Source organism: Erythrolamprus reginae, chromosome 1 (genome assembly GCF_031021105.1).
Source record: "Erythrolamprus reginae isolate rEryReg1 chromosome 1, rEryReg1.hap1, whole genome shotgun sequence".
Classification (NCBI taxonomy): Eukaryota; Metazoa; Chordata; class Lepidosauria; order Squamata; family Dipsadidae; genus Erythrolamprus; species Erythrolamprus reginae.
The window spans coordinates 319,418,925-319,439,118 of NC_091950.1; the positions used below are offsets into that span (position 1 = coordinate 319,418,925).

Below are 20,194 nucleotides of genomic sequence, written 5' to 3' on the forward strand. Positions count from 1 at the left end.
AGTCACATGATCACAAAATAAGCCACACCCACAGTATGGCAGTAAAAGTTTTGGCTAGCCATTACTGAATTTTTTCAGTGAAAACGTGCAGAATACTACAAACAATCATCCGGATAGAGAGTTGGGGGGTGCGAAATGTTTACTTCTTCCAGGTGTGTGTGTGTAACAGAAAACAATTGAGAAGCACTGGACTACAAGGGAGAGTCGACTACGCCTTTCTCCCGCTAGGCTTCTCCGCGTAAAAACGCAGCTCTCTCCCTCTCCTCCCCACTTCCCTGCTGCTTTTCAAAATAAAAGCCGCCGGAGCCAAATGCAACTTTTGGGGCCTACGTTTCCTTCCCTGGCTTAAAGAAGGGAGAGGGGCGTGTGTGTGAACACGGCCTCCGCCCCCTTTCACAAGTTTTATAACTCGCCGGGTTTCCGCGTCCTGTGACTCCAGTCAGGTGGTTCCCGCCTTCTTTATTTTTTTTCTCCCCCTCCGCGCCTGCCGGCTGTCGGGAACGTCTCTTCCCGCCAAACAAGCGGCGCTGCCCCAAGAGAGTTGCCGGAGTCGCTGGGAGGGAAAATCCACGCGAAAAGGAGTGCTGCCTCCCCGCTCTTTCCTTTCTTGCTCCCCCGACGGTGCTGGGCTTCCTTTCGCACGAGCGCGGGTGGGTCGAGGAAGGTTGGAAGCCGGCTTTTGAGTGGCGAAGCCGGAATGGCTGGAGCGGAGAGAGGCGGCGCCGGAGTGCCTGAGAACCGGGAACATCTCTTTAAGGTTTTAGTCATCGGGGAGCTCGGCGTCGGCAAAACAAGTATCATCAAGCGCTACGTCCACCAGCTCTTCTCTCAGCACTACCGGGCTACCATCGGGGTGGATTTCGCTCTCAAAGTCCTCAACTGGGACACCAGGACGCTGGTCAGGTTGCAACTCTGGGACATCGCAGGTGAGAGAGAGAGAGGGAAGGAGGAGGAGAAATGGGGCTTCTGCAAAAGCGACAATCCGGCCAGACTGGATTTCTTCAGCTTGGAAGTTGCCCTTTTGCATATTCTTGAGACCTTGTCAAGCAAGTTGATAAAAGACCACGGGGCGTAGTGCCTTGAGTTTTCCCTCTAACGAATTGGGGAGGCTTTGACTTTAGGCTCTCTTACATTCAATTTCTAAATTCCGTCTCTTTTGCTCCTTCTTATATTGGCTCCGGAGAAAAGTATGAGAATAAATTTGTGCTAGGTTGGGTTGTACTATTCTGAACTCCTGGGAGAAGTGGGGGGAGGGAATTAACGATTCTGGGTATATGTGTGTGTATGTATGTGTACATACATACAGAAATACATATACACACATCACATGTTTTTTCTGAATTTGAAAATTAAGGGAGACTAGGGTAGATCTATTTTGGCCTCATCAGCTAGCCATACCCTTACTTACACACATACATACATGCATACAGAAGACCAGTAGGGTGGGGCAGTCTGGATCTCAGGAGGTAACTAGTTCCAGAGTCGGAGCCACCACAGTGAAGACTCTTCCCCGCGGCACCACCAGCCGACACTGTTTGGCTGACGGGACCCAGAGAAGACCAACCCTATGGCCCCTTATCGGTCACCGGGAGCTATGTGGTAGAAGGCAGTCTCAAAGATATTTGCTCTAGCTTGGAAGAATTTATTTGTTTTGGATACACTTACTAGCATCTTTAATCTTGTCCTGTATGTACACTGGAATACATGGAAGTTTTCTTCTCTAGTTTCCTTTTCTATGAAGAAAAGGTAATTCATTCAGGAAAAATGCCAGAGGTTAATAAACCTTTATACAAATGTTAAAAGATGGCAATTTCAAGCTTAAAGCAACCGTCTTCTCCTCTTACCAAGTGTTTTCTGAGCAGCTCTTTCCTAGTAGCATTTCAAAAGATGAAAACTTTTTTTTCATGATGATGATGGGAAAGCTTCATCTTTTTGATGGTGACAGCTATGGCATGGGTTATGGAAGCACACATATTTTGGTGTTGCAGTTATAATTTTCCAGATAGTCTCAAGAAGAACTGGAAGATATTTTTTTGTGTGTTTTACTGGTGGTCACTTTGAAAATAGTAAATATCTGAAAAGTAATTGTAAGATTTAGGACATTTGCTTTCCTGGTTAGTAAACAGTGGGACTTTTTTTCAGCTTGCAGGTCCCCCCCCCCCCAATTGTTTAAAGTTCTGGAAGTGGTAAATTGCAGAGAACTTTAATATGAAGTTTTATATTGCTCTGTTTTATGTGATTTTATGGAAAGTCAAATTAAATTATATGTCTCTTAGATATTTATCAAATTCTGCCTCCAAATCGTTTTACACAGCTAAATGAAATACTTTCTAAACTCTAATCTTGCTCCTAAAACTATATAAGTAGATTGTTTGGGCCCTATGCTTAAGTGACAATGAAGGGATTGCAACTAGATATTATTATAGTTGATATTTTTTAGGGTAATGCATTTTATAAAAGGCATATGCTTTTGTGAACTACTGATCATTTCATCATATAAGTGGAGTGGCTAAAGCACATTTCTCAATCTTGACCATTTTAAGATGTGAGGAATTCAACTCATAGAATTCACTAGCCAAACAAACATTTTGCAAATCCTCTTTTCTTTCAATTGAGCTTTTAATTTTTGAAGCTTAAAAATGTATTTAATAAAACTATTAGGTAATAATGTATCCCAATGGTAGGAAATATAATGCTGTATCTTTTTACATCTATCAAATCTGTGTTCAAAAATACATATCATGAGTATTGCTCTGGAAAACTTGGTATTGTTTGAAGATTGCTTGCAAAATCATTCATTAGATTTTGCAAGCAATAGAGAAATATTTCCCCATGATCCAGCTAGGCCCCTTCTACTCTACTCGTATTTCAGTTTCAAGGGAATAAGATGCTAGCAATTGCCACATGAATCTATTTAACAGTTTAGTTATTGCTTTAATTTATCTGAATAACAAGTGTGTGTGTGTGTGTGTGTGTGTGTGTGTGTGTGTGTGTGTGTGATATATGAGAAAGACAGTTGATGATGTAGCTTAGGACTTAGAGTTGGCATTTTGTTAGCAGTATTGAATGTTTGCATGAGCCAAAAGTATTCTCCACAAATTGCAATTTTTTTTTGGTAAAAGGGTGTGACTCCGGTTGCAACATGTGATAGTCATTCTGCACAACTGCTTAGTCTTCAGTCTCCGTACCCATGTATTTCAATACTTGAGATACAAAGATAAATTTTCAGCTAGTACACCATCAAAATTGCAACTGGAGTACATCATCACATGTTGCAACCGGAGTCACACATCAAAATTGTCAGTCTTTGAGGCATATAAGAGAGTATGGTTAATTATTGGAGAATAAGTTTTGTTTAAAGCTGGTTTCTAAAGCATTAAAAATGAAATGATTGTCCAATGAAAGAAGCTGGCTATAGTTCAGACTATAATTCCCATTATATGAATCAAGTAACATGAGATTATTCATTTAAATCCTCTTTAATCCATATCAGGCCAATACAGTTATTAAATCAACTCAAAAGAACATAGGGTAATAGTGTGTAAGCCTTCTAGGTTCAGCAAGAAGATACTACCGGTAAATAAAACTGAAAAGTACTAGAAAAATTTTTCACTTCATGTGTTTATATGTAATTACAGTCTGCTTTATTTATAGTCTTAAGCTATAAATCTTTTGAACTTAAAATTCGCACAAATGAGAAATCTTTTTACTGTAGTTAATAAATTTTGGGACATTACCAAAGGCCATATGAATTTGCTTTGTTTTTCTTTAGATAAGGTGAGACACTACAAGGGGAAAATATTTTAGGATGAAGTCTGTAGTCCAAAGACTGTCTTGAAGTCTGTATTACAGGTAGTCCTTATTTAATTATTATCATTCATTCAACAACCAAAATTATGAAGGTGCTGAACAAAGGAATTCCCTAATCCATGACTCAAGATATGGCCATTGCAACACTCCATGGTCATGTGATTGGAATCTGGGCACCTGGCAACCCATTCACATTATTATTATTATTATTATTATTATTATTATTATTATTATTATTAATGGGTTGCCAGGTGCCCAGATTCCAATCACCCGTATAACACAGCAAACAAGATCACTATGCTGGATTTCGTATTTCATCACCAGTCGGGCACTTCCCAAGCACCTAGGACTGCCTGATGTAGCGGCGAATTATGTTTACCGATCCCAGTAAAGCAGCCTTTTGCAATTGACAGATGGAGATTTTGTCAATTCTGATGGTTTTCAAATGTCCACTGAGATCCTTTGGTACTGCGCCCAGCGTGCCAAGTACCACTGGGACCACTTTCACTGGCTTATGCCAGAAACGTTGCAGCTCAATTTTTAGATCTTCATATTTCACTAATTTCTCTAGCTGCTTCTCCTCAATTCTGCTGTCTCCTGGGATTGTGATGTCGATGATCCATACTTTCTTTTTCTCCACGATCACAATGTCTGGTGTGTTATGCTTCACAATTCGGTCAGTCTGAAGTCGGAAGTCCCACAGTAGTTTTTCTATTATTGTTATTATTGTTGTTGTTGTTGTTATTATTATTATTATTATTATTATTATTATTATTATTATTTAGATTTGCATGCCGCCCTTCTCCGAAAACTCGGGGTGGCAATTATGGATGAATTGCCAAGTGCCAGGGGATGACGTGATTGCCATTGGCAATCTTTTCCTGCCAGCTTCCCTAGAAAATCAGTGGGGAAGCTGTCATGGAAGATGGCAAGCTAATGCCACCTGCTGAGAGGAATCTCCCTCTCTAACCAATAAGGTCTGTCCTCAGATCCAAACACGATTTTTTAAGCCACAGAACATTTGCAACCCAAGAGCAGAGGGTGCTTTAAGGCAAGAGATGCCGGGAACACTCATGGGAGTGTTTGCTTAGGGGCTGAAAATCCTGCTTGGGTTTTGGCAAGGAGGATTTTCAGCTTCTGAGCGGAGTGGCAGCATAATAAAGTACAGCAAGTAACATGGAGTGACTTGCAGTGACAACCCAATGAAGGGCAAATGCGAGGGTCTCTTTTTCAGAGGTTGAAAATCCTGCTTGGAATCTGATAGTCCGCTCTGGGGCTCCACCAATCCCTTGAGGCACCCCATGTCCCTTACTTGGGATTCCATTTAATGATCTACCAGATTGCTTCACAATCACAACTAGGGGTTCTGAGTGTGGTTATTTGTTAAGTAAAATGGTCACATGGCATCTTGCTTAATGACCGTGTTGGTCCATGACCAAGATTCTGGTCCTTAAGCATGGGCTACTTATAGTATTGTTAAAATGAGGTTACCCCAGTATTGGGCTGCAGTATGGACGGTCCCCATAGGAAAAATAGAGATGGATCTCATGTCCACGACACGTGCACGTGTGTGCCCCACGAGCTTCTGCTTCTGTGCATGTGTAGTAAGCAAAATCTCACACGAGGATGCACCCACACCCAAGATTTCCCTGATTTTTGGCAGTTTTTTGTTTCTGTACATGCACAGAAGCAAAGAAACTACCGAAAATTGGCGAAATCTCGTGTGCGCAAGCATCCTTGCATGGCATTTTGCTTCTTGCGCATGCACAGAACCCGAATCTTGTGCCAGTGCATGCCAGACCCGCCAGTCACTGGGAGCGCACTGGGAGCACTGCGACAGGGTCACTGGGTTACCCCTAACTTTCCTCTAGGACAATGATGGCGAACCTTTTCTTGCTCAGGTGCCAAAAGCATGTGTGTGTGCACTATTGCAGATATGTGAGTGCTCACACCCATAATTCAATGCTTAGGGAGGGCGAAAATAGCCTCCCCTGCCCCCTGGAGGCCCCCTGAAAGCCAGAAATGACCCGTTTCCCAGCTTCTGGTGGCCCAGTAGGGCCATTTTTCACCCTCACCAAGCTTCAGAGGTTTCCTTGGAGCCTGGGGAGGACAAAAACGCTCTCCTCAATCCCCCCTGAGACTCTCTGGAAGCTGAAAATCAGCTGGCCATGCTGGAACTGAGCTAGGGCAATGGCTCACGTGCCGGCAAATATGGCTGCGCGTGCCACCTGTGGCATCCGTGCCATAGGTTCGCCATCCCTGCTCTAGGATATAAAATCACATTAGTTCTTCATTGACCTGCTGGGATATTTGTATGGCAAAGAAAAGGGCATGTAGCATCATAAGCGATGCTTCCTATTTGTAAATGTACAGTGGGAGTAGAGATTATGTAGTATATAGCACAACGATTTTTCGTTGTGCTATATAAGGATTCATATACAGTATAAGGATTTAAGAAATTAATCAGTCAGTGCCTAGTAGATGCTTTGTTTAATACTGCTTTTTGTGGTTCACTTGCTTCTTACAGAGTAGCCAATCCACAACAGGTTTAGTTGGTTTTGTATTTTATATGTACAGTATATATATTCTGAAATGCCTCTCACTTTTTTTCCAACTTCACCAATGGCATCTTTTCAAAACTTCAACACAATTGAATTATTAGCGTGTTGGGTACATCCAGGCAATATGCCAATAACGCTTACCAGCAATACTGCTCCTTTAGGAGATTTCTGCCTTCTGTCTAATTACTTCTTGCTGGTGGCCTTTGGTTGGGGATGGACTATAAATCCATCCTAACTATTAGCCATGCTAGCTAGGCAGATTTATGTAGAAGGAGGAAAGACTAGGATTGGGAATTTCTTGTCTGCAAAGCAGGCAAGTTGAGCAATAGAATACAGCTTGTTCGGTTTGGCTACATTCCTGAAACATATTTTACCTGGTTACTTAATTAAGTGATTTTCTGTATTTGCAAGTTGAGCCATAAATAAGCCTAGCAGGCTGGATCACACAACATCTTTGCACAAAATAGACGACAACTGCCCCAAAGCTTAAGCAAATTTAACACATATCAACTTAGGACCTGTGGCTAAAATTCATTTGCTATATTTTATTCAGGTTGGTTAAGAGGCTGGGCATATACAGTTGATATGTTAAAATATTTCGCTTCTCATCCAAGTTAAACTAAAGAAGCTTCTTTGAGGAGAAAGAAAATGTTTTCAAAAAACAAACCCCAAAGAAAGTCTAGTTGCATTTGTAAAAGCACCTTTGGGAAAACCAAATCATGGTTTGTATAATGTACAGATTCTGCCAGTGGCTTTATTTTTACATGATTGTTGAAAGCAGTACCAAACAATGATAATGTAACCAAACCCAATATCTTCCATTTTAAAGCATCTGGAGAAAGAGAAAAAAAAACCATGTGGGTTTAAATATAGAGGATAGAAAAAAAAACCATGTGGGTTTAAATATAGAGGATATAAAACCCATGTACCATTTAAATATAGAGGATATTTGCAAACAAAACATTAAAATAACATCCTAGCTAAAAGTTAAAGTTATGTGCAGTAGGGAGATCACTATAGAACAGGGGTCTCAAACTCGCGGGCCAACTGCGACCCTCGGGACAATAGTTTGCGGCCCCCACCTCAATATCAAAATCTAATGTTAATGTGGCCCGAGTTTGATACGAATGCCACTTTTCAGTGCTGTGTGCGACACTGAATGAACCTACCAATCATGATGGGGTATATTGCTCTCAGAGGCGGGACATCAGCCAGGCTTATTACGAACTTGCGCCATTACCCCAGGCTCAGAAGCGGAGGCGGCCACGGAAATTGCTACTCAGCGAGACAGAAAAAAAAATCGGAAAAGATGTATCAGCTAAAGTTTAGCCGCTAAACACTGGAACAGTGACACCAAGTGGAATTATATATTTTGCAGCTCCAAACATGTCTTTTTCAAAGCCTGCAGTGAAGAGAAAGGTTGGTGATGAGCACAGACAATTTCAGGAAAAGTGGGAAGTGCAATATTTCTTTGTTGAGCACAGGGGCATCCCGACGTCTCTTATTTGCACAGAGAAAGTTGCGGTGCACAAAGAATACAATTTGAAACATCATTACACAACTAGATATGCTGAGGAGTATCAGATCCAGGGGCTTAAAGCACAGAAGGTTTCGTGCTTTTTTAGAGGAAATGGAGTCAGAATATGAGGATGTGCTCTACTTCACCGAGGTACAGTGTGTTGGCTCAGCAGGGGAAACATATTGAACAGATTTTTTGAGTTGAGAGCGGAAGTGAAAACCTTCATGGAGAAAGATGGGGTTGCTGGTCCTGTGCTAAGTGATCCAAAATGGCTTATGGACTTAGCTTTTTTTGTTAATATCAATACATGAGCTTAATGTACTGAACAAGAAGTTACAAGGTCAGGGGCAACTTGTCAGTGCTGCCTATGACAATGTGAGAGCATTCTCTACAAAATTTACGTTATGGAAAGCCCAGCTTTCTCAGACAAACCTTTGCCATTTCCCAGCATGCAAGGCACTCATCGATGCAGGTACACCATTCAGTGGTGAGGAGTATGTGGATGTCATTTTGAAGCTACAGGAGGAATTTGATCACAGATTTGCAGACTTCAAGACGCACAGAGCCACATTTCAAATTTTTGCGGACCCCTTCTCCTTTGATGTGCAGGAAGTCCCTCCTGTGCGTCAAATGGTGCTCATTGACCTGCAGTGCAACTCTGAACTCAAAGCCAAGTTCAGGGAGGTGAGTGGAAAAGCAGACAAGCTCAGGCAATTTTTGAGACAATTGCCCCCCAGCTTCCCTGAACTTTCCCGAATGTTCAAGCGGACTGTGTGTCTTTTTGGGAGCACATACTTGTGCGAAAAGCTCTTCTCTACCTTGAACTTCAATAAGTCCAAGTCCAGGTCCAGACTTACTGATGAGCATCTTCAAACCCTACTGAGGGTCTCAACTGCTTCCTCCCTTAAGCCAAATGTGGCTCGGCTATGCAAGAGTAAGTGCTGCCAGATCTCTAGCAGCAAGAAGTAGGCAGAAGAAGCCATATTCAAAACGGTTTATGTTCAATGTTTTATTCATGTTCAGAAAGTTAAATGTTAAAGAACTGTTTATTATTATTATTATTATTATTATTATTATTATTATTATTAATTACATTTGTATGCCGCCCCTCTCCGCAGACTCGGGGAAGCTCACAGCAGTGATAAAACAATCTACAATAGCAAATCTAAAACTACATAGGCAAGGGGAGATGTCTCAATTCCCAAATGCCTGACGGCAGAGGTGGGTTTTAAGAAGTTTACAAAAGGCAAGGAGGGTGGGGGCAGTCCTAATCTCTGGGGAGAGCTGGTTCCAGAGGGTCGGGGCCGCCACAGAGAAGGCTCTTCCCCTGGGTCCCGCCAGCCGACATTGTTTAGTCGACAGGACCCGGAGAAGGCCAACTCTGTGGGACCTAACTGGCCACTGGGATTCATACGGCAGAAGGCAGATATTCTGGTCCGGTGCTATGAAGGGCTTTATAGGTCATAATACAGACATTTGACTCTGAATATATCTGCAGTATTATTATTATTATTATTGTTATTATTATCATCATTTTCATTTTCATTCTATTTATTTATTACTGATTTATTTATTTTTTTCTTATGAATTTGTTAATTTATTTTTATTTTTTAACACAAAATAAGATGAACAAATAAAGACATTTGATAACATTGGAATGTTTTTGTAAGAGCTTTTCTTGTGGAAAACCTGATGCGGCCCAGCCTCACCCAGACTCTACCTCCAGCGGCCCCCGGGCAAATTGAGTTTGAGACTCCTCCTATAGAACATCAGCCTTCCCCAACCAAGTGCTTTATAAATATGTTAGATTTCTAGTTCTCCTAATCCCTGGCCAGTAAACCCAGTGGCTATTCTAACTGGTGATCATAGCGTTTGAAAGATGCTGTTTGGAAAAGATGGAGTTCACACTGTAGTTCCAAGAATGCAACTACCCTATCAAATGGAAAAGTACTGAAATTAAGGAGGCATACCGATTCTTATGTAAATAGGGGCTTTTTTTCCCTTTCCCCTATTAACAAAGGCCTATATTTTAAATCTAATTTTTACTATTTTTAATAGACATAACCAGTCTCTCACCTCCCAAATTTATAGTGGATTGTAAATTACTACATCTTGCTTTACTTAAAAAAATGCTTGAGAAAAAGATTGAAAAGGGTGTTGAAGCACATGTTTTAATCAATTTCAGCCTTTTTTTTTGCCCCTTGCTTCATCCAGTAAATTTCAGGGAATACCTTTCTAGAGTGGAATCATGGGTCAGACCATGTTGGACTCAATGCTTTGATAGGACTTGAGAGTCAGCTGTAGAGAGAAGCTATTACTGGAAGCATGCCAATACACAAGTATGTCTAAAGTAGGGGTTTTTTTTTATCTCTGTCCAAATAATTTGCCTGCTTAACTTACATTAGTGGATTCCGCAAAAGCAGATTGTATTTGAGCTGCTCTCCCAGTGGGGGTTGAGTACTACAGGAGACCTCAGAAATACATAGCTAAGAAGTGCTTGACATATGAATGAATTCTTGCGGCTTGTTTTAATTTTATGTTGTGGAAAGACATGGTAGAATAGGGAAGTGACTGTTCATTCCATTGTCACATGAGAAAACCCTTGTGAATGGAAATCCTATAGTCTTTATTGTAGCACATTTTCATGTTGCTTCTAAGGAAGCAAGACTTTTTAATAAAAATATTTTTCTTTATCAATGTACTAGAAATTGGAGGCTTTTAAAATAAAGAACAAATGTTCGATGTATGAGTAGAGAGGAATTTTCAAAAGTGAATTATACATCTATGAAAATAAGCTATAGAAACTCTGAATAAATAAATAATAAGAGGCTGTAATAAATCTTCATCCTTTGGAAGGTTTTTTTCTTCTGAATGTAGTATATATAATTTAACTAGGTTTGAAGCTTTAACAGAGCAGATGGGGAGACTAGTCTCCCAAGTTGTGTTGTTTTATAGCAGCTTTGTTCATCTTGGCTTCCTCTAAAGTTCATCTTAACTCGTGAGTGTAGGAATTTTAATGCAGTACATCTGGCAAACAAATTCTGTTCTACAAAAATCCTGCCTTTTTTTCACCATCATACAATTAACTTTGCAAATGCATCAGTGTCAGTCACTAGCTGCTCAGTAGAATTTTTCTGCTTCTGCAGCTTCAGTTGATTATATATTTTGGTGGTTACTGAAAAATTGAAGCCATAGAAACGAGTTCTTAAAAAGTGCAGTGTTTTTATCTGTTAATCTGTCATTATTTTCTCAGTTGTACAACAAAGCATGTTTCTTGTTTTCAGATCTACGAAGAAATTGTGAGATTTGGTGACACAATAAGGAAAAAGAGCAAAATCAATAGTGCAATGAAAAAGCAGATCCACACAAAATAAAATAGGTTAATGTAAATTGTGAGCACACTGTACAATGGAACTAAAATGCCTGGGCAAATAGAAAGATTACTTGGATTAAAAAATAAGATTTTATCACAAATGTAATAGTAAATCTAGGCTTGAACAGAAGCTATGTTGGTGTAGTGGTTAAGACACCAAAGTAGAAACTGGAACCCTGTGAGTTCTATTATTATTATTATTATTATTATTATTATTATTATTATTATTATTATTATTATTTAGATTTGTATGCCATCCCTCTCCGTAGACTCGTTCTAGTTCTAGTCCTTCCTTAGGCATAAAGCCAGATAAATTACTTTGGCTCAGTCACTCACTCTCTCAACCCTAGGAAGGATTCAATGGAAAATCACTTCTGAAATTTCCCCAAGAAAACCAACAAAAGAGATATAGATGTCCAGGCATTCACTCAGAGTTAACCCTGACTGGAAGGCACACAGACACAGGCTTGGAAACACTTAGGCAGTGGTGAAATCTAAAAATTTCCCTACAGGTTCTGTGGGTGTGGCTTGGAGGTGGGTGGGCATGGATAGGTGGTCATGTGACCAAGTGGATGTGGCCAACTTGTAAAATGTGGTGACACTCACTTAACAATGCTTAGCAACCAAAATTTTGGGCTCAATTGTGATCATGGGTTTTCCTTCCTTCCTTCCTTCCTTCCTTGTCTCTCTCTCTCTCTCTCCACCTTCCTCTCTTTCCTTTCTCTGTCTCTTTTTCTCTCTCCCTTCCACTTTTCTTCCTTTCTTGTCTCTTTTTCTTCTTCTTTCTCTCTCTCTCCTTTATTCTTTCTCTCTCTCTCTCTCTCTCCACTCGCTCGCTCACACACACACCTGATCTGGGCACATAGATGGAGCCCTTCCTGGGGAGTTCTCCTGAACAGACATACCCAGCAGCAGCTGCGGTGGCAGAGCTTGCTTGGACTCTCCACCATCCCGGAACTGCACTTCACAGGGGAGGTCTCATATGCAGCTGTGACACCGGCAGAAGTGGCAGAGCACACCATGCCCTTCAGGGCCTTGAGGGTGGGCAGCCTGGCCCAGAAGTGGCACGTCCCCAATCATGGGCTGGATGTGGGGAGCGGGACACAAGGCAAAGGGAAAGGCAAGCAGGTGGCAGTCAGATGAGCACAGTGGGTCTTCCTCCCCGCCAGTGTCGGCCTTATCTTCAGCTGCTGCTATCGGGCGGAGAGTGCGCTGGAGGGGAAGGTAAGCGGGCAGCAATCAGATGAGCACAGCCAGGATGGCAAGCTGATTGCCTCGGGGAAGGCAAGCAGATGTCCCAGGGGTCCTGCAAATGCGCACCGCATTGGACTGCTGGTTGCTCCAGCATGACATCAGGCTGGCTGAGATAGGGCCAGAGCACAGGCGCTGCAGACTGCGGAGGGAGACAATGGTTTGGCAGGTGGCATCCAGAAGCAGCAGCAACATTGTGAGCCGCTCCGAGTCTTCGGAGAGGGGCGGCATACAAATCTAATAAATAAATAAATAAACATCAGGCAGCCAAGAGCAGTTTGCTCGCTTCAGCAACTCTTGTGGCAGGCAGCATTCAGGGTGAGCAAGCGGCGACCTGGAGACCGGTTCGGGGGCTAGACCAGCCAGCCATTGCTGCCGGTTTGGCAAACTACACCACTTAGGTGCAATTCCCCCACTTGGTTATAATGGTTGTCCGATCATTCATTATAAGTTACGGCTGTAAGAGACATGACTATAAAATGGAATGAAATTTATTGTGTACATTGCCATTAATTTTTTTTGGAAGAAAATATGCACAATATCAACCAAGGGCTATTTCTTTCCTCAATTACTGTTCTTTCTTCTTTAGAAAATAATTCAGTTCTTGGAAAGAAATTAAACTGCAGAAGCCATACCTGAGAAGTTGCAATCCAAAAATGTAAATACAATGCTTTTGAATTACGCTGGTGACACATAGATTTATGCTGAAGACTAGGACGTGCCATATAGAATTATTTCATGGTTTTGATTCAGTTGTGAACATTTTTAATGCAAATGTCGGAAGTATGCAACTGCAAATCTGAATCATTTATTAAAGCCATTTAAAGCATTATGCAGCTGATGCAAGTATAAACAGAATTCCAGAGAATCCTGGGATAATTTACAAGAAAATATAGTTAAATGTAAGAATTACAATAATGCAATTGTATTTTAAAATTGTGAAAAATTCACCTATTCTGATAACTTAATGCCTTGAAATTTTACAACATGTTGCAACTGGTATAAATACTTTTTTTCCTCATTATTGTGCAATTTCCTGATGGACTGAATGCAGAAGCAGATGTGTAAGTTGTTTTGGCAAATAATTGACAGCTCTTGTGCAGAAAAAAATCCCCCTTTCTTCTTTCCTGTAACATGCATGCATTCTTGTAGCTTTTAGTATGGGCTAAAAAGTTGTTCAATCTCTTCAAAGGAACTAAGAGGAAGCACACACTATAAGTTACAACTGCCTCTGATATAAATTGGGTCATTCCTTTAACCGCTGTATCTGGTCTTTCCCTGTTGCTTAAGAACTTCAATGTCACTTTACATTTCATTAAGCAAAAAGAAGAAGCTGTAGCAGATCCGTCACTTTGAGGCTTACATTTTAAACCTATTGCACCAGATATTTTATGGAAATCCTACTTTATAATGAAGTAGAATAAGGAGAGTACTTCTTCACCATGGGCTCTACATCAGTGACCTTTGCGATTACATCACAAGCAACTGTGTCCTCTTCGCCAACGATGTAAAACTCTTCAACACCACCAATAACACAACTACTCTCCAAAAAGACCTTGACGCTGTTTCTGAGTGGTCTAACACATGGCGACTCCAAATCTCAACTAGAAAATGCTTTGCCCTACACATTGGGAAGAAGAATCTGAACTCCAAATACGAACTGAATAATCAAATTATCACAGATAATCCCCACTAGGTTAAAGACCTTGGTATACTAATAACAAAAGATTTAAGTGCCAAAGCCCACTGCAACAATATAGCCAAGAAGGCTTCAAGAGTTGTAAACCTAATCCTACGTAGCTTCTGCTCTGGCAATCTCACACTACTTACCAGAGCTTACAAAACTTTTGCCAGACCCATCCTCGAATAGAGCTCATCTGTTTGGAACCCATATTGCATCTCAGACATTAACACCCTTGAAAATGTCCAAAGATACTTCACCAGAAGAGCCCTTCACTTCTCCACTCGAAATAGAATACCCTATGAGACTTTCAATCCTGGGCCTAGAAAGTTTAGAACTAAGACGCCTTAAACAAGATCTAAGTATTGCCCACAAGATCATATGCTGCAACGTCCTGCCTGTCGGCGACTACTTCAGCTTCAACCACAACAACACAAGAGCACACAACAGATTTAAACTTAATATTAACCGCTCCAAACTTGACTGTAAAAAATATGACTTCAGTAATCGAGTTGCCGAAGCGTGGAACTCATTACCGGACTCCATAGTGTCATCCCCAAACCCCCAACACTTTACCCTTAGATTATCTACGGTTGACCTATCCAGATTCCTAAGAGGTCAGTAAGGGGCGAGTACAAGTGTACTAGAGTGCCTTCCGTCCCCTGTCCTATTGCTCTCCTATATCTCCTATACCTTTCTTCTATTCCTATATCTCTTCTATTCTTTCATTGATATGTTCTATTACTATACCTTCTTTTCTATTATTTCTTAGATATATTTTACTATATCTCCTCTATAACCTTCATCATGTATTTTACTATGTGTATATAGATATATACCCACTAAAACCCTCATTGTGTATTGGATAAAATAAAATAAATAAAATCTCCCACATTATTGTGTAGAGGTGTTAACTTTAGTTTGCAGTCTTTACCAAGGTAAATTTTGAAAGAGCAGATGGGGAAAAGGAATATTATGGGAATAAATGACTCTAGAAGGGCCTAGACTTTGTACGTGTAGTAACATTGTTTTTAAGAATTAGCTATTAGAGTTCTGAAAATCATTTGGGGGGAAAATGTGTTTTTCAACAGACAGGAATGTGTACAAAGCATTCCTTTGGAATTGTTAAAGCTGCCATGCTCTTTTCCAGGCTCACAAAACTACTATTTTCAGATTTGTTCAGCTGGAGCAGGTGACAAAGCAATGCTACTATTTCATTAATTAGGTTCAACAAAACAAAGTAGGTTACTCTCTCTTACAAAATGAAAGAAAATGTTCAGTGTTTCAGGGGCATGCTTGTGTGTTTTTAAAGACTACTGCTATTGTTGTTACAAGCATAAATACTGTACTGTGTATATAGAAAGGAAGAAGTGAAGCCAGACAAAATTTGATACTGACACCAGTGCATAGATGAGCAAGAGGCAAAATTAACACTGTCCATGTATCAGTGTTAATGTATGCATGGAGCAAAGCAACCGTTTGAAGGTTGAGCGCATGTGCTTCAGGACTTTTCATCTCTATGCATGCATAGAAGACACTACTACAGGGATAGCTGGTGAAACTAGTTATTAAATAATTTACACTGGCCTAGGGCCTCATGCCAAAAAACTAGAACTGGTCATATTTTTAGGAAAGGAAAGTGAGTAAGTATAGTCGTGAGGATCATTAAATAAATTCATACAGCATATGTGCTATAGTTTATAAACTTTAATTAAGCCATTCAGTTTTATGTACTGACTGATCTCTGCAGCATCACTAAGCTTGGCAGTGGTTGCCATGGGCTTCTTTAAAAAAAATCTTTTTAAATTCTTATGTCAGCTGGTGGCAATTTAATTATTAATTGGAGGATTCATCTGTGGGTTCTTGAGTTTGTTTCTGTAGTTATGTTTTTCAACGGGACAAAGTGCATGTTCAAGTCTTTGTTGAGTTGGCAAGAACTATTTGCATCTTTACTCACCTTGACTGAATTAGGGTTAAGAGATACTTGCATAGAGGCTTTTTACAAGTCAAGATTTGCCTTGTGCCTAAGCAATCTTTTAATTATAGTCCATATTTGCTTTCTCAGTCTTGCATAGGTTTCTACTGTGGCTTTTAGGCTTTGAAATCTTGAGAATTCACTGAGTTTGCTTCACAGTTGTTGCTGGATCTATGTATTATAATATTGCAACTCAGGGTAAAACAGACAAATGGGGAGAAGTTTAGGTGTCTGTTAAAATCAAAAGTCAAGTGGCTTTGTTCAGCCACTCAAAACACTCTTATATGGGAAAATATGCTTTATTGATCATAATAATTGTAATAATCCCCCAAAACTGTAGAGATTTTTAGTGTTGACCCAGAATATACTTCATCTAAATCCGGGATGCTGCTGGGTTTTTTTCCTCTCTCAATTCAATGGATTTTAAAGAATAAAGAGGGCAATATAGAATAATGAACATCTGTTTTTGAGGGAAACAATGTCCAAACAATGGATTTTAACTATTTAGGGAAATTTCCATTGATTTTTGAAATGTGGACAAAATTCCAAAAGATTTTTTTAATTAAATCTCCAATCTGCTAAATTACCATTAAATCAAAATGGCAAATCAATCTGCCATTAAATCAGATATTTACCTTACTTTCTTTGGGATAGTTTGTTTAAAACTCTAATAGGAGTTCAATATCTTCCCACCCTGATATTTAATTATTGACTTGATGGCTCAATCTTTGTGTTGTGATTCATCTGTATTATGTAATCAGTTGAAAGGTATTTGTGACCGGACCAGAGATGATACATTCTGTTTCAGCAGAAGCAGTAGACTGAGTACATTACAGGATATCTGTTGTTATAAAGTTGAGTTTACAAATCCGGATACCTGACATACATCCCATATAACCCATAGGTATTCAAATCTTATCACTGTTATTATTTCTGTTATATCAGTTTATCTCAAAATTTGCTTACTTGAGCATGCACTATTACTATTGTAAATAAAGACCCAGAGTAGAATTCATCCAATTATTTTGGATTCCAGAAAGAAATTCTTAGATGTCATTAATGAATATAAGAAGAACATTTTATTTCCTTCTAATTTTTCTGGAAATGTGAAGGACTTAAGTGGTTTCTTTTTATTGATACTCAGGATACTGAACACTTAAAATATGTGGTTTGACAAGTATCTGATTGTTAACACCTCAACGCACACAATTATTTTTCTGGTAATTTATTATATTCAGTCATCTTAATAAATATCTGGGTTTTAACTCAAGCACTCCAACTCTTTTTTATGAACTATTGCATGAAAATCATGACTACATAATTAAAATTATATGCAACCATGAATTTTCTTTCATGAATGATTATATTGTTTAGATTTATTCTCAACTGATTTTTCCATAGAAACATAGAAACATAGAAGACTGACGGCAGAAAAAGACCCCATGGTCCATCTAGTCTGCCATAGATAGTTACATTGTCGTTTGAAGGCAGATTTTAAATGGAACCAATTTTAGGCATGTCAATAGATTTTTTAAATTCTACTTGGTTCTCAAAATTCATCAGGCGGAAAAAACCAGATTCACAGGTGAAAATTCTACTTAATTGGTTTATTGCTATAGTCTAGTGTAAATAATAATGATTGATGAATTAAACCAGGGGGGAAACATACTAAGAGTGTTGGAAGATATGTTTGAAATTGAGGCAGGGGCCTCGGTAGAAATTTTAGAAACTAGGCAGTGGAAGAGGGTAGAGGTGGGAGGAATATCTAGATTGGACAACCAAGAGATAGATTAGACTGAGACTTAAGAGAGGAATGTGGCAAGCAAGTAAACAAAAAGCATAGCAATTAAAGTATTGAAGCGGGCAACAGACAATGTGTAGATGAACTTTATCTTCATTGTTGCTTTGATTTACCTTTCCATTTTCCACTCCTCATTTTAAAGAATAGCAATCAAAGTATGAAACGGGCAAGAGATGATGGGTGGAGGATTCATCTTTTTTATTGCTGTTCTGAGTTGCATTTCCCTTTCTCTCCCTCTCTTTTTTTTTTTCACTTTTTCTAGGCAGGTAACATGGTTAAACGCTAGACAGGAAAGAAAGAAAAAGTTTCTTAATAAAGGGTGACATGATTAAAAGTTAGAATAAGTAATAGAAATAAAGTTAATATTAATATTAATCTATACATTTATATTTGGTAAAAGTAATAATAAAAAGTACCGCCTTCTGCGCATGAATCCCAGTGACCTGTTAGGCCCCACAGAGTTGGCCTTCTCCGGATCCCATCGACTAAGCAATGTCGTTTGGTGGGACCCAGGAGAAGAGCCTTCTCTATGGCGGCCCCGACCCTCTGGAACCAGCTCCCCCCAGATATCAGAGTTGCCCCCACCCTCCTTGCCTTTCGCAAACTCCTTAAAACCCACCTCTGTTGTCAGGCATGGGGGAATTGAAATTTCCCTTCCCCCTAGGCTTATAGAATTTATACATGGTATGTTTGTATGTATGAGTGGTTCTTTAAATTGGGTTTTTTTAGATTGTTTTTAATATTAGATTTGTTTACATTGTCTTTTTATATTGTTGTTAGCCACCCCGAGTCTTCAGAGAGGGGCGGCATACAAATCTAATAAATAATAATAATAATAATAATAATAATAATAATAATAATAATAAATAGGTGGAATAATTGAACAATGATAGATTGTATATCATTGTGTATTGTGTATTATGGATGTGTATTTTTATTTGAAATACATAAGATGATTGAATGTAATAATAATGTTTAATTGATTAGTCTCATATGCATTGGAATGTATAGCGTCCAGCTGCCACACCATTCACACATTGATTTGTCATTTTTATAAACAATTAAAACAATAAAAAACCTGAGGTGGAGAACTTACTCAACCGCGAGGCTTTCCTTAAGACCTCTGCAGCAGATAACAGAACTCTGGATTGATCCGGAGCTCTATAATTGGCTATAGAGACCTTCACGAAAGCCTTGCCAGCTGTGGAAGAAATAGGCTGAGGTATGTGAGGCCTGGCTGCAACTATCTGAAGGTAAGCAGTAGGGCAATTCCACCCCACCCCAGCTTAATTTTTACCCGTGCACCCAGGAATGGGTGGGGGTCTTAATTAGGGCTTATTTTTGGGGGTAGGGCTTATATTAGCCGCATATGTAAAAATCGAGCTAAGACTTACTTTCTGAGTAGATTGTATTTTTGGGTAAACACAGTATATTCTATAATACTTGCTCATTTATCTTTCAGGTCAAGAACGCTTTGGAAATATGACCAGAGTATACTATAAAGAGGCTGTGGGAGCTTTTGTAGTTTTCGATATCACCAGAGGATCAACATTTGAGGCTGTTTCCAAGTGGAAACATGACTTGGACAGTAAAGTAGTGCTCCCCAATGGGAGCCCGATCCCAACCATTCTACTTGCCAATAAATGCGACCAGAAGAAAGACAGTAGCCAAAATCCTTCTCCTTCTCAGATGAATCAGTTCTGCAAAGAGGGAGGCTTTGCGGGATGGTTTGAAACTTCTGCTAAGGTGAGGCTATTCCTAAAATGTTCTGTCGAGCTCTCTGGTAGAATCCTCCTGAAAATTCACAGATACAAATTTCAGACACACACACGTTTGAAAATTCAAAACAATGTTCTTTATACCAAAAATTCAAATAAACTAAGCACTCTTTTTGTATAGCAAAGAGCACTCGTCTCCAAACAAACTGGTAATTTGTACAAGTCCCTTATCAATTCTGAGATACTTAGCTTGCAGCTATGAGGCAATTCACAGTCCTTCTTTTTCACAAAGTGAAACACACTTTGCTCTGGTTTAGTTTCAAACCAGGGAAAAATCAGCACACAAAGGTCAAAGTCAGCAAGGCAGGCACGAAACACAATGATCAGATAATCCTCCACAATGGCCAAACCCACAGGCTGCTATTTATAGCAGCCTCACTAATTACCACAGCCCCACCCAACCACAGGTGGCCTCATTTTCTTTGATAATAATCTCTCAGTTGTT

General features: G+C 39.7%; 1 protein-coding gene and 1 long non-coding RNA gene across 2 annotated transcripts in view; one reads left to right on the forward strand and one right to left on the reverse strand.

Moving 5' to 3' along the window:
• The window catches only part of RAB32 (RAB32, member RAS oncogene family), a 23,719-nt gene continuing 3,525 nt past the window's right edge, over window positions 1-20,194 (forward strand). The window contains exons 1-2 of the mRNA XM_070733678.1: window positions 1-926; window positions 19,434-19,717. Coding sequence (XP_070589779.1) covers window positions 698-926; window positions 19,434-19,717 — 513 coding nt within the window. The 5' untranslated portion in view covers window positions 1-697. The remainder of the gene's footprint in view (window positions 927-19,433; window positions 19,718-20,194) is intronic.
• Window positions 19,523-20,194, reverse strand: part of LOC139157184 (uncharacterized) — a 9,912-nt gene continuing 9,240 nt past the window's right edge. The window contains exon 3 of the long non-coding RNA XR_011557440.1: window positions 19,523-19,765. This is a non-coding gene — a long non-coding RNA (uncharacterized lncRNA). The remainder of the gene's footprint in view (window positions 19,766-20,194) is intronic.